Below are 26,106 nucleotides of genomic sequence, written 5' to 3'. Positions count from 1 at the left end.
CACATGAGCCACTAAGCGCCCAAGTAGAGTGCACCTTGACAGGGAAAAGAGGAACCTGACCCTTAATAGAATAAGCCTGAACCACCATCTGTCTGATCCATCTGGAGATGGTTGCAGCAGAAGAAGCCAGCCCCTTGCGAGGTCCATCCGTGAGGACAAATAGTGAGTCTGATTTCCTAAAAGACTCCTTAGCTCCCAGATACAACCTTATCGCCTGAACCACATCCAGGGAGTGCAAGGCAACTTCCTTAGAATGCTAAGGCTTGGGACACAGGGAGGGCAATACAATGTCTTCATTCAGATGAAAGTCAGAAACGACCTTTGGAAGGCACTACGGACATGGACGCAGAACCACCTTATCCCTGTGAACTACCAGGTAAGATGAACAACAAGACAACACCTCCAGTTCAGACACCCTGCGCGCCGAAGTAATAGCCACCAAAAAAGCTACCTTCTGAGAATGTAAGCAGAGGAATCTCCCAAATAGTTTCAAAGGGGGGCTTCTGGAGAACTGACAACACCAAATTGGGGTCCCACGGCGGCAATGCAGACCGCACTGGAGGAACCAAGTGTCACATGCCCTGGAGTAAAGTACACACCAAGGAGTGTGTGGCCAACGAGCGTTGAAAGAAAACCACCAAGGATGAGACCTGGCCCTTTATGGTACTCAAGGCCAGGCACTGCACAACTCCTCGTTGGGGGAAAGCCAAGATCCGAGCCACCGAAAAGGAACGAGGGTGAACCCAGAGGTATGCACACCACGCAATGTACTGTACATCTACCACGTACGATGGTAAATCTTCCTAGAAGTAGATTTTCTAGCTTTTAACAGTGTAGGAATCACAGAGTTAGACAACCCTCTGTCCTTCAGAACCTGGCTTTCCACAGCCAAGCCATCAAAGTCAGCAACTGTAAATCAGGATGTTAGATTGGCTTTGGGACAGCAAATCTTCCCTGAGAGGGAGTCCCCAAGGAGCATCGGCGTACCAAGACCGGCGAGGCCAGTCTGGAGCCACTAGGATGACCAGAATACTTTCTGCCTCGATCCTGCGTAGTAGTCTCGGCAGAAGCAAGAGAGGAGGAAAGGAGTAAATCAGAAAATCAGACGATACTGACTCCAAGGAGCCACTACAGCATCTGTAGCGACAGCTAGAGGATCCCGAGACCGTGCCACAAACCTCTGAACCTTCCTGTTGAGGCGAGAGGTCAACAGCTCCACCGCTGGTGTACCCCACCGGTGACACAACTGATGAAACACCTCAGATGAAGAGAACATTCTCCCTGGTCTAACACCTGTCGACTGAGATAGTCCGCTTGCCAATTTTCCAACCCTGGAATGTGCACAGCAGAGAGGGCTGGAACAAATCTTTCTGCCCAACTCAGAATGCCGGCTACTTCCCAAGCCGCCAGGATACTTCTTGTGCCCCCTTGGTGACTGACATAGGCCACAGCCATGGCACTGTCCGACTGAATCCGCACCAGGCACCCCTGGAAAAGACTTGTCCAATGATCCAGACAAAGTCTGATCGCTCGGAGCTCCAGTACATTGATCAGTAGTCTGGATTCTTCCTGAGACCAGACCCCTGAGCACAATCTGTGCCGAGGACGCTTCTCCACTCAGACAGGTGCATGCAAGTCTGAAGAGACGACCGCCTGCTGGTCAGCAAAAGCCGAATTGCCTCCTGCATCTTTTGAAGTTTCTCCCGAGGAAGAAACACTCAGTCAGGCGACAGATGGACTATCCTTGTGGACGGAACCAGGGCAGACTTCTGAAGATTCAGAACCCAACCAAACTCCCTCAGCATTTGCAGAGTAATCTCCAAGTTTCCAACAAGGCAGATGAAGACTCTGCTCGTAAAAGCAGATCATCCAGGTACCCCAGTACCCCGAACCCCCACTGATGCAGTAACGCTAGAACTGGGGCCAACACTTCCGTGAAGATCCGAGGAGCGGAAGCGAGACCGAAGGGAAACGTCAAAGCGAAGGAAAGCTGAGGGGAAACACATATTGGGATGTGAAGGTAGGTATCCTTAATGTCAGTGGAGATGAGGAAATCCCCCTGATGTAGGGACGCCAACACCGTGAGCATGGACTCCATGTGGAACTTCTGTACCTGCATAAAGCGGTTTAGCACCTTGAGATCCAGTATTGGGCCGACCTTGCCCTCCTTCCTGGGAACTGCAAACAGGTTTAAGTAAAAACCTTGAAAACGTAGCGACTTTGGAGCCAGAACAATTTACCCTTGAAGTAACAAATCTTGCACTGCCCCAAAGCGATCCTTTAGGATATCTGGGGATAAGTGCAGGTTGGAAGGGAAGAACCTTTGCGGAGGATATGATCGAAACTCGATCTTGTAGCCGGAGCGAATTACTTTGTGGACCCACTTGTCCTGGATCAGGGAGGTCAGCAGCAACTTCAACCAGCCCCCCCTAAGAGCATGAGGCAACAGCCAGCTCATAACCTCACCCAGGGAGGGGAAGGGGCCAAAGACCCACAGTGACTGAAATTTTAGAGGGGCGGGGGGTAGGATGGGAACCTGGGGGTCCAACCATCCAAGGGAGGGCCCACCTCCACCCCAAAACCCTCCAGGGGTAGTGGGGGGGACGGCTACTTACCACACCAGAAACAGGGTGGGCACCACTCCGGACAGGACACCACTCCATTGTAATATGGGTGCAGTCCGACAGAAGGAAATACTGCGACTCAGGCCAAAGCCGGTTCATATGAGCCCTTGTGAGACGTTTAACTCGCAGGCCAGCCCCCGTCCAGTGGGGCTATGTCGCGTCCAAACTAGCGCCGAGCTGCAGTCTGCACTCGCTCTCTGGCCGGCCTGGGGGAACCCTAAAGATCTAGATTATCCAGTTCATCGCCCAGTCCAGCACTTGATTGTAGCTCTCACAGGAACTAAATAATAAAAAGAGGAAAAAATTCCATGTAAAAAGAAAAAAATTCCAGGACTAGAGAGCCCAGCAAGGAACTAGGTCCTTACTCGTGAGTAGGCAAAAAAAAAAAAAACTGAATACCTATAGCATGAAGTTGGAGTATACCCCCACGGACTGCACCATAGGCGTGTTTCTCTGCCTTGTGTCCTACTCCTGTAGGGAGCAGTATAACCCTACGGTCAAGAAGATGAAGAGCGTAGACTGTCAATGAACAAAAGAGAAAAGTTATTTTATGGACAGCTTCTCCACATAGAAAATTTTGTAACAGATGCACAAAAAAGTTATTCACTTAGGAAAACTGTACAAAGTAAGGCATGATGTCAAACAAACTGAAAAAAGATTTAGGGTTTACAAGTGCTTTAACCAATATGCTGTGAATATGTAAAAAAAAAAAAAAACAATCTATACTACAAGCTGAATTAAGGTATTCATTTTATTGTATTATTAAATTGGTCCAGCTTGGAGTCGTACCTGTGGAAACAGAGAATCGCTGTAGTAGTTGCCCTTACAGTGGTGAATACTGCTTTCTTCCAGGTCCTGTCCTGCTGCATTAGTAACCATGTGGGGGGGGGGGGGGGGCGATCGCTCAGCACGGGTGACGATCAAAGAGCACCTTGCATTTTTCTTAATGAAAGCAAAGTGTTCTCTAATTTGATGCGGTGGAAATTTTTTGGTACCTCACTGCCCCACCTCCCCACCTTATTCAATCAGAGAACGCTTTGCATTCATAGAGAGAATGCAAGCAAGTGACTCCCTGTGGTTACGGAGCTGCAGGGCAGCTACTCAGCACGGGTGACGGAAAACCGCAGCGATCATTGTAGCAGTTGCAACTACTACAGTTGTTTGTACAGAGTTTGTCAACTTCCACAGCGGTATTACAGGTACTGTGTGGCATATGCAGACCTAACATTGGTCCAAGCTACAACATCATAATGCAATAAAATCCATACCTGTTCAGCCTTAATCCTATGAAATGATCAAATCGTGTTTAGCTGAGAAAACATTTTTATATAACTGATGAATCTTTCTATGAGCATTCTCTGAAAAAGCCTGGATGTGGCATAGGTTATAGTATGCAATGCATAGTAAACTGAGCTTTTAATTTTAAGGACTTGCACCAATGGACAAATACAACCTGCTTTCAGGGGCACTTATGCTGCACTACACTTCTTGGACCATTTAGAGTTCATGCATTGGTGCATTTGACCTGCATCAAGCTGCTTTTTCATTCCCATCGACATATAGGGTACTCCAATAAGCAGTTTTCCCTATATTAAACTTTCTCTGAGTTCAGTGAAGGACACAGGAGAGATTTATTGTTCTTGACCATTGAGTTATAGCACCACTCCAGGAGTAGGATACTGGGCACAAAAAATAAAAGCACAGCATTGGGGTGGCTCCTGATGGCGGCCAAACCCCTATCTTCAAGAGGTAGCCCAGTTAGTCACAAAGAAGTACTTAGAAGTACATCTGGTCGCAGACATAACTAGAGGGTGGGTGCTGTGTCCTATAGTTCAACACATGACCAAGCCTCATGTATTCCATGAGGAGGGGAAGTAGATAGGAAAAGTATATACATAAACCACTCTAAGCCACCTAGTGGCCACACTGAGTCATACAAAGAAGGGTGAATACTTCACCACATCCCAAAAGGATGAAAGAGCATCTTCTCCTTGGTCACTTGACCATATGTGCTGCCCCTCCCCCCCACAGGGGAAAAATTACAGGCTGTCCCAATCCAGGAGAGCAAACATTACAAGGACATGCACACGTTGGATGAGCTGGGAAGATCCCACAAATCTAGAGAATTCAACTTGTCACCCAGTGACAACTGAGCTGCCTCTAGCAGAATGAGGGGTTCAGCCACCAGGAGGACCACCCTTAGGCTGTGCTTTTGTTTTTTTATGCCTGGTGTCCTACTCCTGAAGGTGGAGCTAAAACCCAATGGTCAAAACCTCAAGATCTCGGTTGTGGCATTTAATGAACAGAACAGAAAAATGGAGATAAATCAGCCTTCTAATTTCACCTGCACAATAGTGTGAAGGCCAACACTATGACAATCAGGTTCTGACGCATGTTCATGTGCTGACTGTTAACATTCTCTCAATAGGAGAGAGCAGAGAAAGTTTATTATGGGGCTTTTTTTGCCCAGAATTACAAAAACTTTGAAAAGTAAAATGATTGCTTATATGTATTTCAACTGTCTATTTAGCATCTTTCAGCTTTGTTGCATCTTTAAAAAAGCTTGTATTGCCCATAGCAATCAGACAGATTCCAAAATGGTATACTATAAGGTGCAAAGAATATCAACAAATACAACTGGGAAAAAAAATAAAATAAAAATGCCATTACACACTCTCTATCTTGTACCACTGTAATGCCAATACAATCTGTACACATAACATCTTAAGACAGGTACATTTGTAGTGCACTCATCCTAATAGCCTGTACACACGTTCTGAAAATAGGACGACAGATTGTCCAGTTTGTTTTTTTGTCTCATATATCGATAATGGAGAGTTTACTAAAGTTACAAAAATTCTCGTACGACAGAATAAAAAATCGTAAGTGATGTAATGTGTTGTAGTGTATTTGCGTTGTATTTTCTGAGGACAATTGTACTGATAAAATGAAAATGGTACGAGAAAATTTTCGTGCTTGTCCAATCGGATAATATTGGATTAACTTTCGTGATCAGCTCTCGAAAGCTCTGTACTAACGAACCGATTATCGCACGATTGTTTTGAAAGCAGTATTTTTTGTCCAATTTTAGGAATGCGTGTATGGGCCATAAGAAACCACCACCTTCCAAACTAATTATAGATGTCTTTACTGTGTGGCCTCTCCTGAGCTGCACAACCCTTCTTCCAAAATCTTCCAGGTGCTTCTGCACACCACCCATTGCATTCACTGTTTTAACCTCAGAATGACCACATTCCATTTATCTGCAAATTGGCCTTACAGGCCTTACAATAAAGGCTATGGAGACCCGGCTGCACCTTCCATAGATGATGTGATGAAGAACTGCGATTTTGGACAAGAGGTTATGTGGCTCGAGCCACACATGCAGAGTGTCTCCCTGGAATTACATTATAGACACACATTTTTCTTTACACACTAAGCACAAGAAGTGGGGCACTCAGGATAAATTCATTAAAATTGTACTTCGCCTTTAAAGAGACTGTGGAAGGGGAGGAAAATAATGTACGTCTGAAGTTCAGGCATCCAGAGATGCATGTGCATACCTGTAACAGCCTCCAAACCTTCATGTTATGGCCAAATGCCAGGCCTTTCTGCAAAGCTCCATAATTTCTGCCTAGTATCTGTACCCTCACATTCCTATCGGGCATCATTAAAAAGTGCAGAAGCTTTACCATTTAAAAGAGCTGGAGATTTGGCATCTTTAAGGAAGGTTTATGAGGTTGCTGCAGGTATGTGCAAGAGCCTCTAGGTGCATGCACTTCATACCTACAGGAGTTTGTCCCTCTTCACTCAAGTGGTAAAGCCTCTTTAAGCTGATTTTCAACCAAGACTCAGTCATGTCATGTTAAGTGTGCAATATCTAACAGTTAATGAACACAGAAATGCATTATCTTTACAACAGAGGCATACTAATAGTTTAGTGGACTTGTCAGCAAAAAAGTAAAGGTAAGGTGCCATGCTGTTGGGAGAATCTCTGTGTTCTCCTAAATCAGTGCTCATGAGGACTCTGCATCTTTAGCGTGTTTACAGCAGTGCCACATCTCTACCAATCATCTCAAGACAATGCAGACAAAGTCTGCAGAAATCTAAAAAGTTTTTTTTTTTTTTTTAATTGTCTGGGTTTCTTTCTAAACCCACAGATTTGGGTCCTGATAGCAGCTATAGAATTGTGATGACACCAAAATGTCCATCTAAAATGAACATGATCATGGTAAAAACTCCAAAATAATCAAGAAAGTGTCTTCTGCATGATCAAAAACTTTCATATTAGCAGCTCCTACTAATATGTCTTTTTTAAATTTCTTTAGTATACAAAGCACCAAAAATAAAAAATGTGCTTGATAGAAAACCCATACATGTGCTTTTTAGGCACAAACATAATGTTTTATATCTACCACTTATACATTCTTACCATGACCTGTCAATTTCCATTATTATTAAAAAATATTCCATTATTCCATTGTCTGATGTACACGGTAAGATGTAGAAGGTTAAATGATTTGCAGGAAGAATGGAGAAGTACTCACAGCTACATAATATACTAGTGCCATACCAGTTGAAAAGTTCATCACAAAAATCATATTCATTTTTACAATAAACTTTCTTCCATTTGTCTTCTCCCAACAAAAGGATAGTATGAATGAAGGCCATCAACCGGTTACAGAAAATGAAGGTATTTCATTCATCAAGTAATTTCATAATGTGTTTGAATGGAAAACAGTCTTGGATTTAAAATACTTCTTTAAATAGACAGCTGTTGGCCTTTTTTTCGGGTCCTTTGACAACATTAACTTGATTACGGGTTCCTAGGAAACAAAAAATAAAATTTATACAAAATTTGTTTCTTTCTGTATATCCTAATTAAAGAACATTAAAGAAAAATTAAAGAAAATTCTAAAAATGCAGGTGTTTTGTTTGGCAAAGCTTTTGGATGGCAGTTAGTGTGTCTGCTAAAGAAAATAAATGATATACAGGACTAGGGCTGAACGATAATCGATATGATATCGACTATCGTTCTGCGGCTGTAGGCGATATTCATATCGCAGAGGTCACGATATTTTGTATAGGCAGGGGGAAGGGACTCGGTCGGAGGAGAACTCACACATCCATCCCACTGCAGGCTGCAGCCCGCCCCACACGTTCAGTGAGTCTCACTCTCCGCCCTAGTTTTCTCAATGGCACATTCAGGGAACCAATCACGCCGTGAGCAGCTGCACAGCTAACCAATCACGCGTGCCTGCACACCTGATTGGTTCGCTGTGCCGCTACTCACGGCGTGATTGGTTCCCTGAATGTGCCATTGAGAAAACTAGGGCGGAGAGTGAGACTCACTGAACGTGTGGGGCGGGCTGCAGCCTGCAGTGGGATGGATGTGTGAGTTCTCCTCAGACCGAGTCCCTTCCCCCTGCCTATACAAAATCGTGACCTCGGCAATATGAATATCGCCTACGGCCGCAGAACGACGTGATTTATATATTTATATATTAATAATTTATTTTCCTCTACATATACATACATACATACATACATACATCTACTTTTCCCTTTTTGTATACATACCATGTCAATATAGATTATTTATTGTATTTCACATATATACTGGCAGCACCAATCACTTCCTCTTCCTTTTTATAATCTATTATATAACCCCTTCCAGGGTTATATTCTGAAGTGGGCTGCAGCCAACCTCCTTTATATTCCTCCATATAAAGGACGGGTCCCTCAATATCGCAATATATATCGTTGGAAAAAAAATATCGCAATATATTTTTTTTCCAATATCGTGCAGGCCTATACAGGACCATGACAAGGTAGAGGCAAAAGAGGCACCAGCTGCTGGGGTGTGAGCAGTGGTGGAAGCCTCTCCTTCCTCCACATTTCCAGACCATCTTCTGTACTGCGCCGGAATATGCTGTCCAATCAAATCACAGAAGCTCTTTATAAGAAGCGCAGTGAGCTCCTAATAAGCCAAATGCTGCAGAGTGCTATCAAACGTCACTGCAGACCTCCACTGGTTGCAACTGGTAACTGTTCTTTCTTTGTATTTTGCAAAAATGGGATTTTTGACTTACCGTAAAATCCATTTCTCCAATGTTCATTGACAGACACAGCTCCTGATTCTTCTTAACCACTGGGTTATACTGCCCCCTACAGGAATAGGACACTAGGCAGGAAAAAGCTTGACAACACCTATGGGCAGTCCCAGGGGGGTAAACACCCACTCTCAGCTATAGGCACTCCGTTTTGTTACAAGCAGTGTCAGAAGAAAGCCAACTCCACAGAGGGGTGGGTGCTGTGTCCATCAATGAACATCAGAGAAATTAATTTTACCCTAAGTCAAAAATCCCATTTTCTCTTTCGTTCATTGACAGCTCCTGATTCTTCCTAACCTTCGGGACGTCCCAAAGCAGTGGTAAACATGAGGGGTGGGAAAACATCAGAAAAAAAATTCCCAAGCCTAACCACAGCCAAACAGGTAACATTGAGCTCAACCATAAACAACTGGAGCTCACCTGAAAAACAATACACCCTCAAAGAGGACCAGGTCCTCTAAACAGCAGCCAGCAAAACATTGCGGCCAAAAGAAGCATCCGCAGATGCCAACACAACCACTTTGTGTTTACAAAAAACTTTGTAAAAGTGTGCACTGACGACTAGGTGGCCGCCTTGCAAAACCTGCGTCACTGACGCTTGAAGATGGAAAGCCCAGGAGACACTAAGCACCCTAGTAGAGTGTGCCTAAACAGGGAAAGGAGGAACCTGACCTCTGATGCAAAAGGCCTGAACCACCGTCTGTCTGATCCATCTGGAAATGGTCGCAGAAGAAGCGGACAACCCTTTATGAGTTCTGTCCGTGAGAGCGCAACTAGAATCTAACTTCCTAACAGACTCCGTAGCTGCCTGGTACTCCTTAATTGCCCGGACTACATCCAAGACATGCAAGGCAATTTCTTTAAGATGTTTAAGCCTGTGACACAGGAAAGGCAACACAATGTCTTCATTCAAATGACAGTCAGACCACCATAGGAAGGAATGATGGACAAAGGCTCTACAGAAGCTTATCTTTGTGAAGCACCATAAGGTGAACGACAGGATAATGTTATCAGTTCTGACACCCGGCATGCAGAGATGATAGCCACTAAAGAAGGCCACCTTCTGGTGCAACGTAAGCAAGAAAACCTCCTGAATATTTTCAAAAGAGAAGCTTCAGTAGAGCTGAAAGCACCACATTAAGATTACAGGGTGGCAATGGAGCCCGCACTGAAGGAACCAAATGTCGGACACCCTGAAGAAAAGGTATGCACCAGGAAGTGTGTGGCCAAAGGTTGTTGGAAGAAAACAACCAAAAAATGGATTTTTGTAAAATCTTACCGTAAAATCCTTTTCTCTTAGCTCATTGACAGACGTAGTCCTCGGTGATACAGCACCTTCGGGGTTATGTTGCCTCCACAGGAGTAGGACTAGACAGGAAATAAAATGCTCTGGCCACACCCTAGGGGCAGTCCCAGAGGGTATATCCTCTCTCTCTCTCTCTGCCTCAGCAAATCAGTTATGTCATAAAAGCAGTCTTTAGAGAATTTAACCCAACCCAACTAAAAAAAACAGAGGGGCGGGTACTACGTCTGTCAATGAGCTAAGAGAAAAGCATTTTACGGTAAGATTTTACAAAAATCCATTTTTCTCTATCGCTCATTGACAGACGTAGTCCTCGGTGATACAGCACCTTCGGGTTATGTTGCCTCCACAGGAGTAGGACTAGACAGGAAATAAAATGCTCTGGCCACACCCTAGGGGCAATGTTCCCTCTAATTTTTTACTGTGCTGAGCAAATAAAAAAATTTCTGAGCGCAAACCTTTAGATTGAGCAATGGGGGGGGGGGGGGGACGTCAATGCAGAGTGACCAGCTTGTCCCAATCAACTGCAGAGTGCCACAGCAATGCCCCCAATAAACTGCAGAGTGCCACAGCAATGCCCCCAATAAACTGCAGAGTGCCACAGCAATGCCCCCAATAAATTGCAGAGTGTCACAGCAATGCCCCCAATAAACTGCAGAGTGCCACAGCAATGCCCCCAATAAACTGCAGAGTGCCACAGCAATGCCCCCAATAAACTGCAGAGTGCCACAGCATTGCCCCCAATAAAATGCAGAGTGCCACAGCAATGCCCCCAATAAATTGCAGAGTGCCACAGCAATGCCCCCAATAAATTGCAGAGTGCCACAGCAATGCCCCCAATAAACTGCAGAGTGCCACAGCAATGCCCCCAATAAATTGCAGAGTGCCACAGCAATGCCCCCAATAAACTGCAGAGTGCCACAGCAATGCCCCCAATAAATTGCAGAATGCCACAGCAATGCCCCCAATAAAATGCAGAGTGCCACAGCATTGCCCCCAATAAAATGCAGAGTGCCACAGCAATGCCCCCAATAAAATGCAGAGTGCCACAGCAATGCCCCCAATAAACTGCAGAGTGCCACAGCAATGCCCCCAATAAATTGCAGAGTGCCACAGCAATGCCCCCAATAAAATGCAGAGTGCCACAGCAATGCCCCCAATAAAATGCAGAGTGCCACAGCAATGCCCCCAATAAAATGCAGAGTGCCACAGCAATGCCCCCAATAAACTGCAGAGTGCCACAGCAATGCCCCCAATAAACTGCAGAGTGCCACAGCATTGCCCCCAATAAACTGCAGAGTGCCACAGCAATGCCCCCAATAAAATGCAGAGTGCCACAGCAATGCCCCCAATAAACTGCAGAGTGCCACAGCAATGCCCCCAATAAAATGCAGAGTGCCACAGCAATGCCCCCAATAAATTGCAGAGTGCCACAGCAATGCCCCCAATAAACTGCAGAGTGCCACAGCAATGCCCCCAATAAACTGCAGAGTGCCACAGCAATGCCCCCAATAAATTGCAGAGTGCCACAGCAATGCCCCCAATAAACTGCAGAGTGCCACAGCATTGCCCCCAATAAAATGCAGAGTGCCACAGCAATGCCCCCAATAAAATGCAGAGTGCCACAGCAATGCCCCCAATACATTGCAGAGTGCCACAGCAATGCCCCCCCGCGACCCCGTGCACTTACCTCACGGACGGTCACGGCACTCTGTCTTCAGTCCCCGGCTTCCAGCTTCCCGCGTCTCCATCCTCCCGAGTCCCGGCGCCTCCTCCTCGGCCAATGGCATGAAGTTGGCCTTTCGGCCAATCAGAAAGCGGGAGGACCCGCTCCCTGATTGGCCAGGAGGAGGATCCGTATGACAATAGCGAATTTTCATTCGCTATTGTCACACGATGGGCGTGCTCTCGGGGTGCACGCTCTGCTCCCTGGCCGCTCCGTCTGCGGCTGCGCCGTCTAACTAGGTGCTTGCGCGGGACGTAATTTCCACTGCGCGTCCGCGCACGCGCGCACCTTAAAGGGAACACTGCCTAGGGGCAGTCCCAGAGGGTATATCCTCTCTCTCTCTCTGCCTCAGCAAATCAGTTTTTTTCTGTCTAGTCAGGAGTAAGGACCTAGATACCTTGCTGGGATCTTCGGTCCTGGCAGAATTTTTTTCTTAGAAAAGATTTTTTAGACAGCTTTTTTTCTCCAGTGTTCCTGTGAGATCTTCAAGCAAGAAAGCTGAACTGGGCGACGGGCTGGATGTTGAGATCCAGTGGTCACCCCAGTTCAGCCTACGAGCGCGTGCAGGCCATAGCTCCGCGCTGGGTCGGCCGCGACATTGTCCCACTGGAGGGACTGACCCTGCGAGTTAAACGTCTCGCTGAAACGCCAAAGACCATGAGTCACGGCGTCCGTATTGGTCGACAGCCCTCCAACTTCGGTGGAGAGGGGTACTGTCAGGAATGGTGAGTAGTATGTTCCCCTTTTCCCCCTGACGGGTCTTGTGGTGAACGCGGGCCCCTCTCTGTAATGGTAAGGATGGGTTCCCCTCTATCCTATAACATGTCACAGATCCCCCTAATTGAGTGTGATTTTTGTGTACAAAAAGCCAGCAGGCTTGGTTTGGGAGCTGACAATCTAATTACAAAGTATGTTTAAATGATTGTAATATGTGGCAGCACTGGAAGCTTACTGTGTTACAAGAAGTATCCTACCTGTCAGAAGTCACAGGACAGGGATGCGGCTTGCCAGGTCATTCCTCCAGCTGAAGCAGGTCTCCCGACGGCCATGCGGTTCCGCCAGGGTTCGGTACCGCCGGTCAAGCTGATCTCCATGAGAGAAAGGTTTTGCGATGCCTTGTTACTGCAGGACGCCGCTATGCTGTGCAAACCGCCGTAGATCGCACGAGGCCGCCATTTTGGCGTAGCCTCGTGTCTGCAGCATGGGGGCGGCCATGTTTGAGGTGACTTCAACACCTCGTGGAGCTAGGGGAGGCGCCGGAAGGTGTGCAGAGGGGCGGAGCCGCCTCCTTTCTTCCTGGGCAGCCAGCCAAAAGACTTCCTGTTTGTGAAGACAGTGCTGTAACCTGTTGCAAGTGAACTCTGAGCATCAAGTGGTGAGCCTGGGGGTCTATCTCTCTCTCTCTCTCGCTCGATAGGGATCCCTAGCAGGTAACACTAAGGGGCTTTTGTGGCGCTGGGGGTCTGGAAAAAAAAAAAAAAAGTTTTTTATTTAAGTTGGATTGAAGTTTCCGGGTAGTTACTGGAATAATCATGGACCCTGCCACACAAGTACCCCCACCTGTTTCCCTTGAGGGGGCCTCGGGACCCATCGGTGCACAGAGTATGGATGCATTTACAGCAGTTTTGGAGTCTATGGTGGCTCGGGTGGAGGCGGCCTGTCAGGGACTGGGGTCAAGAAAGCGACCCCCGCCTACCCCTATAATATCTGACACCTCTGACTCAGATTCAGAGATGGTCACTGCAGCTGCAGGTCCCTCTGCAAGGGCTGTTATCTCAGGTAAAGCTCCCTCAGACAGTGAGGAGGACGTTCATTCTTCCGCCATAATTCAGGAAGAAGCATTGGTGGACGCACTAGTTGTGGCGGTGCGGGAAACCTTAAGACTTGAGGTTTTACCGGCAGAGGCAACTGAAACAGAGATTCCCTTTGGTACTAACAAGCCCATCAAAACGGTGAAGGTTTTTCCTGTACCCAAGTGTTTTGGTAATAAAATTAAAGGAGAATGGGAGCATTCTAAGCGTACCTTTACTATTTCCAAACGTATTGCTTCCACCTATTTCCAGGCTGAATAAAGCCACGGTTATCCCAGTGGAGGACACTTCGTCCTTTAAGGATCCGGTGGATCGGAAGATGGAAGCAGAGTCCCGCACTATCTTCTCTCTGATAGGGTCAGCATTTAGGCCAGTAATTGTTATTGCTCTAGTTTCCCAGACACTTACGGAATGGGCGAGATTGGTACGCCAAGACCTTAGGGGAAAAGATATTCCCCAGGAAACATCTGATTTGATGGAACAGATTATACAAGGGCTACAGTTTATCTGTGACGCAGCCTTGGACACTACTCCCCTATTAGGGCATGCATCTATGTCAGCGGTAATCCTCAGACGTGTGCTGTGGTTAAAATGCTGGTCAGCTGACCTAGGTTCCAAAAAGACCTTGACGAATCTCCCTTTTCAGGGGAATCGCCTATTTGGGGCCACCCTAGATGAAATCATTAAAGATGCCACTGGGGGCAAGAGCACTTTCTTGCCACAGGCTGCTAAAGCTAAGGGACCTCGCAACAAGCGAGGACCTTTCTTTACCGCCCATAAAGGGTTCGCACGCCCGGCTGGAACAAGCGGGAAAGGCAAGACTCCTCCAGGAGGGTTCTAGAAAGGCCCAGAGCAGTATCACAAATGAGGGGTGGGAAAATGGAAATCAAATCCCATCTAGAAGGCCCAACCGGTGCCAACTAGAAGTTTACAATGCTCATCCTTAATGATGAGACTCAACAAAAAAAAGTTTTCAAACAGAAAAAAACCCTCCAGGTAGACCACCGGTCTCCTCAAATAGCGGCCTGCAAAACCTTGCGGCCAAATGAGGCATCCGCCGATGCCATCACATCAATTTTATAAAATTTTGTAAAGGTATGTACCGACGACCAGGTGGCCGCCTTACATACCTGGACCACTGACGCCTGATGGCGAAAGGCCCAGGAAGTACTGAGCGCTCGAGTGGAGTGCGCCCTAACAGGGAACGGAGGACTCTGACCCTTAATAGAATAAGCCTGTACCACCGTCTGTCTAATCCATTTGGCAATAGTCGCAGCAGATGCAGGCAACCCCTTTCTGGGGCCATCCGTGATCACAAAAAGTGAATCCGTCTTACGGAACGATTCCGTCGCCTTCAGGTATACCCTGATTGCCCGAACCACATCCAAGGAATGCAATGCATGTTCCCGATGATGATTGGGCTGAGGACACAAGGAAGGTAGTACAATATCTTCATTCAGATGAAAATCTGAAACCACCTTAGGAAGAAAGGATGGCTTAGGATGGAGTACTACCTTATCCCTATGAATCACCAAGTATGGGGACTGGCATGATAAAGCAGCCAGTTCTGACACCCTGCGTGCAGAAGTGATAGCCACCAAGAAGGCCACCTTCTGGGATAAAGTAAGCAAGGGAATCTCCCTGATGTTTTCAAAAGGAGGTTTCTGTAGAACCGACAAAACCAAATTAAGATCCCAGGGCGTTAAGGGCGCGCGGACTGGTGGAGCCAGGTGCCGCACCCCCTGGATGAAATTCCGCACCAAGGACTTGGTAGCTAAAGGTTTCTGAAAGAAGATTGCTAATGCTGAAACTTGACCTTTGATGGTGCTCAAGGCTAGCTTCTGCTCAACCCCTTTCTGCAGAAAGGCCAATATTCGAGTCACCGAATAGGTACGTGGAGGAAATCCTAAAGATTCGCACCACGCAATATAAGTCTTCCATGTGTGAGAATAGACTCTGCTGGAAGTCGCTTTCCTTGCTTTAATAAGGGTAGAAATGACTGAAGCTGACAACCCTCTGTCCTTCAGTACTTGGGTCTCAATGGCCAGGCCATTAAACCCAGCGACTGTAAAGCACAATGGTAGATTGGTCCTCAAAACCGCAGACACTCCCTGAGACGCAGTTCCCACGGAACGTCCGCGACTAGCAAGTCCAAGTCGGCCAGGCCGGCTTGGCGAGGCCAGCCTAGAATTTCTAGGACCACTGGCACTGACTGGATCTGAACCAGGCGTCCCTAGAGCTATCTGGCCCCGACCATCCGAGAAAGTCTGGTCGTTCTCTGTTCCCACACATTTATCCGACACCTGATTCCTATCAGGAACGGTGATCTCTCCTGGTTGAATCTCAGGGACCGAAGTCACCCGGCTAGAGGCTTCTTGGTCTGTCTGGTCAACCAGATCCGATTCCTGTGGGGAATTGAGACTAATCTTAGGAAAAGGTAAAGTAAAAGATCTGTTCAGGGAACGGTGACTACCGCTTTCTGTAGTACTTAAATGTTGGAAGGGAAGAATCGCACCGGTAGTAGTAGTCGATGCTCGATCTAATGTCCTTAATACTGGTGAAAACGTCCCCCCACCCTCAAACTGGGTGGGGGCGCACCTTCAGGCTGTGTAATCCTTTGCTTCGGGTTTGGCTGAGTCGGTCCTCTGTTTGTCAGACCAGCCTTTCTAGAACCCTCCTGGAGGAGTCTTGCCTTTCCCGCTTGTTCCAGCCGGGCGTGCGAACCCTTTATGGGCGGTAAAGAAAGGTCCTCGCTTGTTGCGAGGTCCCTTAGCTTTAGCAGCCTGTGGCAAGAAAGTGCTCTTGCCCCCAGTGGCATCTTTAATGATTTCTTCTAGGGTGGCCCCATATAGGCGATTCCCCTGAAAAGGGAGATTCGTCAAGGTCTTTTTGGAACCTAGGTCAGCTGACCATCATTTTAACCACAGCACACGTCTGAGGATTACCGCTGACATAGATGCATGCCCTAATAGGGGAGTAGTGTCCAAGGCTGCGTCACAGATAAACTGTAGCCCTTGTATAATCTGTTCCATCAAATCAGATGTTTCCTGGGGAATATCTTTTCCCCTAAGGTCTTGGCGTACCAATCTCGCCCATTCCATAAGTGTCTGGGAAACTAGAGCAATAACAATTACTGGTCTAAATGCTGACCCTATCAGAGAGAAGATAGTGCGGGACTCTGCTTCCATCTTCCGATCCACCGGATCCTTAAAGGACGAAGTGTCCTCCACTGGGATAACCGTGGCTTTATTCAGCCTGGAAATAGATGGAAGCAATACGTTTGGAAATAGTAAAGGTACGCTTAGAATGCTCCCATTCTCCTTTAATTTTATTACCAAAACACTTGGGTACAGGAAAAACCTTCACCGTTTTGATGGGCTTGTTAGTACCAAAGGGAATCTCTGTTTCAGTTGCCTCTGCCGGTAAAACCTCAAGTCTTAAGGTTTCCCGCACCGCCACAACTAGTGCGTCCACCAATGCTTCTTCCTGAATTATGGCGGAAGAATGAACGTCCTCCTCACTGTCTGAGGGAGCTTTACCTGAGATAACAGCCCTTGCAGAGGGACCTGCAGCTGCAGTGACCATCTCTGAATCTGAGTCAGAGGTGTCAGATATTATAGGGGTAGGCAGGGGTCGCTTTCTTGACCCCAGTCCCTGACAGGCCGCCTCCACCCGAGCCACCATAGACTCCAAAACTGCTGTAAATGCATCCATACTCTGTGCACCGATGGGTCCCGAGGCCCCCTCGAGGGAAACAGGTGGGGGTACTTGTGTGGCAGGGTCCATGATTATTCCAGTAACTACCCGGAAACTTCAATCCAACTTAAATAAAAAACTTTTTTTTTTCCAGACCCCCCAGCGCCACAAAAGCCCCTTAGTGTTACCTGCTAGGGATCCCTATCGAGCGAGAGAGAGAGAGAGATAGACCCCCAGGCTCACCACTTGATGCTCAGAGTTCACTTGCAACAGGTTACAGCACTGTCTTCACAAACAGGAAGTCTTTTGGCTGGCTGCCCAGGAAGAAAGGAGGCGGCTCCGCCCCTCTGCACGCCTTCCGGCGCCTCCCCTAGCTCCACGAGGTGTTGAAGTCACCTCAAACATGGCCACCCCCATGCTGCAGACACGAGGCTACGCCAAAATGGCGGCCTCGTGCGATCTACGGCGGTTTGCACAGCATAGCGGCGTCCTGCAGTAACTAGGCATCGCAAAACCTTTCTCTCATGGAGATCAGCTTGACCGGCGGTACCGAACCCTGGCGGAACCGCATGGCCGTCGGGAGACCTGCTTCAGCTGGAGGAATGACCTGGCAAGCCGCATCCCTGTCCTGTGACTTCTGACAGGTAGGATACTTCTTGTAACACAGTAAGCTTCCAGTGCTGCCACATATTACAATCATTTAAACATACTTTGTAATTAGATTGTCAGCTCCCAAACCAAGCCTGCTGGCTTTTTGTACACAAAAATCACACTCAATTAGGGGGATCTGTGACATGTTATAGGATAGAGGGGAACCCATCCTTACCATTACAGAGAGGGGCCCGCGTTCACCACAAGACCCGTCAGGGGGAAAAGGGGAACATACTACTCACCATACCGGAACCAGGCGGGCGCCATTCCTGACAGTACCCCTCTCCACCGAAGTTGGAGGGCTGTCGACCAATACGGACGCCGTGACTCATGGTCTTTGGCGTTTCAGCGAGACGTTTAATTCGCAGGGTCAGTCCCTCCAGTGGGACAGTGTCGCGGCCGACCCAGCGCGGAGCTATGGCCTGCACGCGCTCGTAGGCTGAACTGCGGTGACCACTGGATCTCAACATCCAGCCCGTCGCCCAGTTCAGCTTTCTTGCTTGAAGATCTCACAGGAACACTGGAGAAAAAAAGCTGTCTAAAAAATCTTTTCTAAGAAAAAAATTCTGCCAGGACCGAAGATCCCAGCAAGGTATCTAGGTCCTTACTCCTGACTAGACAGAAAAAAACTGATTTGCTGAGGCAGAGAGAGAGAGAGGATATACCCTCTGGGACTGCCCCTAGGGTGTGGCCAGAGCATTTTATTTCCTGTCTAGTCCTACTCCTGTGGAGGCAACATAACCCGAAGGTGCTGTATCACCGAGGACTACGTCTGTCAATGAGCGATAGAGAAAACCTGATACCTGGCCCTTGATGGTACTCCAGGCTAATTTTTGTTCAACCCCCCATTGAAGAAAGGTTAAGATCCGATCCACCAAGTAGGAGCGAGAATGAAACCCAAGAGACTCACAGCACGCAATGTACCTCTTCCACGTACGACGTATCTTCCTAGAGGCAGATTTCCATGCTTTTCATAGCGTAGGAATCATCGATTCAAACAAACCTTCACCCTTCAGCACCTGGCATTCAACAGCCAAGCCATTAAAGCCAGTGACTGTAAGCAGGATGGAAGATTGATCCTTGGGACAGCAGATCCTCCCTGAGAGGAAGTTCCCAAGAAGCATCGGCGACCAGTCGTACCAGATCGGCATAAAAAGACCAGCGAGACCAGTCTGGAGCCACTAGAATGACCGGAATCCCTTCTGCCTGATTCCTGCACAGGAGTTGTGGCAGAAGTTTGAGAGGGCTGCAAAGAATCAGTCAGCCCACCTTAGAATTCCGGCTACTTACAGAGCCGCCAGGACATTTCTTGTGCCCCTTGGTGACATAGACCACGGCCGTGGCATTGTCCAAATGAATTCTTACCAGACACCCCTGAAGACGATTGTCCAATTAGCCAGACAAGGTCTGATCGCTCGGAGTTCCAGTACACTAATTGGCAGTCTGGGCTCTGCCAGAGTCCAGACCCCCTGAGCACGTCTGTGCTGAGGACACCTCCCCTCTCAGACAGGCTGGCATCCTTGGAGACAACTGTCCAGTACAGGAGGAGAAGGATTTTCCCTGTCGAAGTGCCAGAGAGCGAAGCCACCTCTAGAGACCGTGGATCCTTGACCCATTTCACTAGAATCTCTTTAGCAGACATCTAGTGTGGAACTGTTCAAACAGACTGCCTCGAGGGTGGACACCATCAGGCCCAGCACGCGCTTGCAAGCCCGAAGGGATGACCATCTGCTGAACAACAGAAGCTAAATTGCCTCCTGCAATTTCTGGAGTTTTTCCAGAGGAAGAGACACTCTGGCTGAGGCCGAGTCCAGAGTCAGACCCAGATAGGCCATTTTTTGTGGACAGAACAAAAGCAGACTCCTGAATGTTCAGGATCCCATGAACTCCCTCAGAGTTTGCAGAACAATTTCCAGTAGTCCATCAGAGCAGTCGGAGACTCCGCTCACAGAAAATCGTCCAGGTACCGCGATCCCCCGCTCACTAAAAAAATGCCAGCACCAGGGCCAACGCTCCTGTAAAGACCCGAGGTGCGGAGGTGAGACCAAAGGTCAACGCCCCAAACTGATAATGCTCCTCATCCACGGCAAAAGGAAGCGCTGGCGACCAGCACATATTAGAATGTGCAGGTAGGCATCATTGATGTCGATAGAAGTGAGAAGAAATCCCCCTGATGTAGGGATGCCACTACCATGTGAATGGACTTCACCCAGCTTAGCACCTTGAGGTCCAGAATTGGACGTACCTTGCCTGCCTTCCTGGGGACTGTAAAGAGCTTTGAGTAAAAAAAAACCTTGAAAATGTTCCGAAGACAGAACTGGAACAATCATTCCTTGAAATAAGACTTGCACTGCGCCAAAGAGACCCCGTAAGTGATCTAGAGACAAGTGCAGGATGGAAGGGAAAAAACCTTTCCGGAGGACAAGACCGAACTCGATCTCGTAGCCTGATCGAATAACCTAGTGGACCCACTTGACCTGTACCAGGGAGGTCCATGGGCTAGGAAACCAGGGAAGACGTCCCCCCTCCCCAGATACAGGTGAGGGCGCCCCTTCATGCAGAGGCAGCCTTGTCCGCAGGTCTGGAAGAGCATCCACCCTCTTATTAGCTGGACCTGTAAAGGTCAGGGACTCCTCAACCGGAATGAAGGTAACTCAATTTGACCTGGAAAATGGCGAGTGGGACCGTCAACCTTTCACGCAGAAAATCCTCATAGGGATACGGCAAGCAAAAAATGCCTAGCAACCACTGTGTTTTGGACAACCCCACTGTTTGTGACAATGTTGTCAAGGTAAGCGGCAAGAGGAACGCCCTCGCCGCTTTGGAGGGCTTGTGGGTGCCAAAAGGAACCAGTGCCTCTGACGCGGCATCAGCCGCAACACCATTTTTAAAGTTTCATGCATTGACACAAACATGCATCCACCAGCGCCTATTTAAGCACGGCTAGAGGAGCAGAGGACTGAGACCCTGTAGTGTCGCTATATACTGAGCTCACCCCGAAAACATAACAATCAGGGGAGGCCGCCGACTGCGAACCCGTAAAGGCAACACCAACCAAGGGTCCACAAATTAACCACCTATTGGACCCCGCAAAAAACAAGTGGGTCAACCTCCGAGAGGACAGAATATAACATAACCCCCTTAAAGGTGGCCGCCCACCTTGACGTGGAGGTGCAGGCAGGGTACCCTTGCTAAAACAAGGCAGGTGCACCACACAATAATGGCGGCAAGACTGTCATCAAAAATGAGGCGCCCCCACAGTGCCACCCGGTCCAAGGGAGGTGCCAAGCTGACCATATGGCCCAACAAGCCGCCAGCCACGGCATAAATTCTTGTGGGGGCCCAGCCACAATTGCACGGATCCTCAGCCCGGCAGAGGGCCAAAGGAAGAGTGGGGGCTTCAGCTACACACACTGGGGCTGGGACAATGTACAAACACACACACACATCATAGGTTGAACTGGATGGACTGATGTCTTTTTTCAACCTCACTAACTATGTAATGTATTCATCTCAATTCGGAGCATGCATGCTCCCTAATAAGTCACACAAGGGTTAACCACATAACGCTATATGAACCCACCGATGATGATTAAAGATGGCAGCAATAATAATCATGAATGATGCCAATGTAGTAAATGGAGAATTGAAAGCTTTATTCAAAATCAGTTCCATGTATGTATAAAACAGCACTACGCCTTGTACAATGACCTCCGCTGGATCTGCAATGGTGAATCCAAAATAAGGGGTTAAAAACTTACAGCTTGGTCACCATCCAGTGTGTGTGAAGGCATAAAACCAGCCAGGAGCAATGAAGCAGTGTGGACAGTTGTGCCTTTCTTGGGCTGTGAGGAGATTATAACGGAATGCCTCAATCCTGGACAGGGAAGGGTGAAAAAGAGGTCACACAATGCCCAGTATAGGAGACAACAGGATCACTGTCTGTGGTCGCTCTGATCAACCACGACGTGTGCCGACCAGGAAGGGGACCCTGATGTGATGTCAGACTCTGGGGGAAGAAGGACCAAAACGAGGCTTGAAATGCTATAGAGCTGCTGGTGGTGAACGGCATGTGAGATGACCCAATGCAAGGGAACCAGGGGAGCGTGAGAAGTTCCTGACAACTTTTCAATGTTCTATTTACTACATTGGCATCATTTATGTCTAATATTGCTGCCATCAGTAATCATCATTGGTGGGTTCATATAGCGCTTCTACGCTATGTGGTTAACCCTTATGTGACTGATACTTTTGAACAGTTTTGTTCCCACAAAGCTGCTACTTGACCCCCAGGTGTTATGCCAATTATCATGGAGAGGGCAGGGCGCTGGTCCAGTCATACTAGCGCCGGATTTATTTGTGTTTTTTAGTGCTCCCTAATCAGGCTAAGTCAGAGGCCATATTGAGCAAGGGATGCAAAGCTGGCGGGAGAAGGCGTTGGGTGTTAACAATAGTGTATACACAAGTAACAGAAAAACCCTGAATTGGATGCAGCGGGCCGGGATGGACCATAATTTTGAGTATGTCATTCAAAACAGTAGCATATATAAGAAGATGTAAAAGATTAATGATAAAAGAACTAATATAGCATGCGTGCAGTCCCGCGGCATTGAAAGATCCAGAGATCCCAGGGGTCCTGAGCAGCACTCAGGGATTCACAGGGGCCACAATAGATTTTTTCCAAATTACCTGTGGGGACGTACTAAAGCGGCCCGCGGGCCAGACTTTGGACATACCTGGCCTATGGGCAGTCCCAGGGGGTATACTCCCCCTCTCTGCTATAGTTACTCAGTTTTGTTACAAGCAGTGTCAGAAGAATTACAAATCCACAGAGGGGTGGGTGCTGTGTCCGTCAATGATCAGAGAAATGGACTTTACGCCAAGTCAAAAATCGAATCTTCTCTTTCGTTCATTGACGGACACAGCTCCTGATCTTCATAACCCTTGGGACGCCCCAAAGCAGTGTTAAACACGAGGGGTGAGAACAGCAAAAAAAATCAAAAGGCTAAACAGTAGCCAACCAGGCAACAGGAGCTCAACCAAAACAACTGGAGCCCATCTGAAAAAAACTATAGACCCTCAAAGAGGGTCAGGTCCTCTAAATAGCAGCCAGCAAAACCTTGCGGCCAAAAGAAGCATTCGCAGATGCCAACACATCCACTTTATTGAATTTTGAGAAAGTGTGCACCGACGACCAGGTGGTCGCCTTGCAAACCTGCATCACTGACGCCTGATGATGGAAGGCCCAGGAGGCACTAAGTGCCCGAGTAGAGTGTGCCTTGACAGGGAAAGGAGGAACCTTACCCCTGATGGAAAAGGCCTCAATAACCATCTGTCTGATCCATCTGGAAATGGTTGCAGAGGAAGCGGACAACCCTTTCCGAGGCCCATCCATGAGCACAAATCATGAGTCTGATTTCCTAAAAGACTCCGTAGCTGGCAGGTACACCCCAATTGCCAGGACTACATCCAAGGCATGAAAGGCAATTTCCTTTGTGCTGCTTTCCTGTGTCTCAGGCCAAAACATCCAATGTCTTCATTCAAATGAAAATCAGAGACAACCTTTGGGAGGAACGTCGGACAGGGGCGAAGAACCACAGTTTCTCTGTGAATCACCAATTAAGGGGAACTACATGATAATGCCACCAGTTCTGACACCCTGCGCGCAGAGGTGATAGCCCCAAAAAAAGCCACCTTCTGAGACAGCATAAGCAAGGAAATCTCCCGAAGGTTATCAAAGAGAGGCTTCTGGAGGACAAAAAGCACCAAATTGAGGTCCCGAGGTGGCAACAGAGACCACACAGGAGGAACCAAATGTTGGACACCCTGAAGAAAGGTACCCATCAGGGAGTGTGTAGCCAAGGGTCGTTGGAAGAAGACCGCCAAAGCCGACACCTGGCCCTTGATGGTACTCAAGGCCAATTTCTGTTTAACCCTCTGTTGGAAGGAAGGTTAAGATCTGAGCCACAGAGAAGGAGCGAGGATGAACCTCAAGTAACTCACACCACGCAATGTACGTCTTTCATGTACGATGGTAGATCTTCCTAGAAGTAGATTTCCTCGCTTTCAACAGCTTTGGAATCACCAACTCAGATAAACTTCTATCCATCAGCACCTGGCGTTCAACAGCCAAGCTGTCAAAGCCAGCGACTGTAAAGCAGGATGGAAGATTGGTCCTTGGAACAGCAGATCCTCCCTGAGAGGAAGCTTCCAAGGAACGTCAGCGACCAACCGCACCAGATCAGCATACCAAGCCCGGCGAGGCAAGTTCAGGGCCACTAAGATGACCGAAATCCCTTCTGCCTCTATCCTAGGTAGAAGTCTTGGCAGAAGCTTGAGAGAAGGGAAGGCGTAAATCAGACAATACTGACTCCACAAGGCCACCAGCGCGTCTGTGGCATCCGCCAGAGAATCCCGTGACCAAGCCACAAACCTTTGCACCTTTCTGTTGAGCTGAGACACCAACAGATCCACTTCAGGGATGCCCCACCGGAGACACAACTGATGAAACACCTCCGGATGAAGGGACCACTCCCCTTGGTCCAATACCTGCTGACTGAGGTAATCTGCTGGCCAGTTTTCCACCCTGGGATTGTGTACGGCCAAGAGGGCTGGAACGAACCATTCTGTCCACCTTAGAATGCCGGCTACCTCCAGAGCTGCCAGGACACTTTTTGTGCCCCTTTGGTGATTGACATAATCCACGCCCGTGGCATTGTCTGATTTAATGCCCACTGGAAATTGCTGAAGACTATCCGTCCAATGGTCCAGGCACAGTCTGATCGCTCGGAGTTCCAAGACATTGATCAGTAGTCTGGACTCTTCCAGTGTCCAAATCCCCTGAGCAGAATTTTTGCTGAGGATGCCTCCCCACCTGGACAGGCTGGCATCCATGGTGACCACTGTCCGATAGAAGGGGAGAAAGAAGAGCCCAGCTGGAGAGCGAAGCTACCATATGAAAGACTCCTTACTTTCCCAGCTCAGCTGAAATCTGATTGTCTAGAGACCGCGGAGACTTGTCCCATTTGGCCAGAATCCTCCTTTGCAGGGATCTCGTACGGAACTGTGCAAATGGAACCGCTTCTAAGGTAGACACCATCAGGCCCAGTGCCCAAATGCAAGTCGGGAGGGATGACCATCTGCTGGACAGCAGCAGGAGGCGAATTGCAGCCTGCAATTTCAGGAGTTTGTCCAGAGGACGGAGCACTCTGGCTAAGGCCGAGTCCAGAGTCAGACTCAGATAGTCCAGCTTTGTGGACGGAACCAGAGCAGACTTCCGAAAATTCAGAATCCAGCCGAACTCCTTAAGAGTTCGCATGGTGATTTCCAGGTTTTCCGCCAGAGCAGATGGAAACTATTCGTAGGAGGAGGTTGTCCCAGTAGCCCAATACTGCGATCCCCCTGTTGGCGTAACAATGCTAGCAAAGGGGCTAACACTTTTGTGAAGACTCGAGGAGCAGTGGCGAGACCAAAGGATAACGCCACAAACTGATAATGCTCCTCTCCCACGGCAAAGCGGAGGAATCGCTGTTGACCGGCACATATTGGAATGTGAAGGTAAGCGTCCTTGATGTCGATAGAGGCAAGAAAATCCCCCTGATGCAGGATCTGAGGAGACAGATGAGGCAGGGGAAGGCGGGGGGTGCTTTTTGCTAGCTCATCACCCGAAAGCTACCTCCACGTGGACACAAAGTACTCAAGGACCGAATGTCAGTGCATCAATGGATGGTTGGGACCCAGAGGGCCCCCGCAGCCTCAGAGAGGGGATTAGGTGGGGAGATGTGCTCCAAGGACTTCATGAGTCACCAGGGGGACCCCACAAAAGTGTAACACACTTCTAAGGGACAACCCCCACCACGCTGGCAGCACCACCCAGTCTCCAAGCGCAAGTCACAGTCTCCGAGTCCTCTGACAGTCGCAGCCCATTCAGTATGCCTTCACCACTGGGTAATGCGCCCTCTCTGCAGGAGCAGGCTAGGTAGTGAAAAACTTGACAAAAAAGAGTTAAACCATGACACACCTCTAGGGGACTGTCCTTCTCGACATTACTCTTCAACTAATCAGTGCTGCTCTTCAGTTTCGTAGCAAGCAGTGTAGGAAGACAACGAACCCCAAAATAGAGGGGCGGGGGCTGCGACGAAGTAATTTTAACCACTTTCCCACCGGAGGATTTTGCAGCTTA

The 26,106-nt window shown here is 48.3% G+C and overlaps 1 protein-coding gene across 1 annotated transcript in view; it reads right to left on the bottom strand.

The window, feature by feature from the left end:
- Nucleotides 1-6,822: 6,822 nt before the first annotated feature.
- LOC309549718 (interferon-induced, double-stranded RNA-activated protein kinase-like) overlaps nt 6,823-26,106 on the bottom strand; it is a 363,835-nt gene continuing 344,551 nt past the window's right edge. The window contains exon 17 of the mRNA XM_082250192.1: nt 6,823-7,450. Coding sequence (XP_082106318.1) covers nt 7,340-7,450 — 111 coding nt within the window. The 3' untranslated portion in view covers nt 6,823-7,339. The remainder of the gene's footprint in view (nt 7,451-26,106) is intronic.

Source organism: Pelophylax lessonae (assembly GCF_965119305.1).
Source record: "Pelophylax lessonae genome assembly, chromosome: 3".
Taxonomy (NCBI): domain Eukaryota; kingdom Metazoa; phylum Chordata; class Amphibia; order Anura; family Ranidae; genus Pelophylax; species Pelophylax lessonae.
The sequence above is the reverse complement of the archived record's forward strand: the minus strand, read 5'-3'. Positions and strand labels throughout refer to the sequence as shown.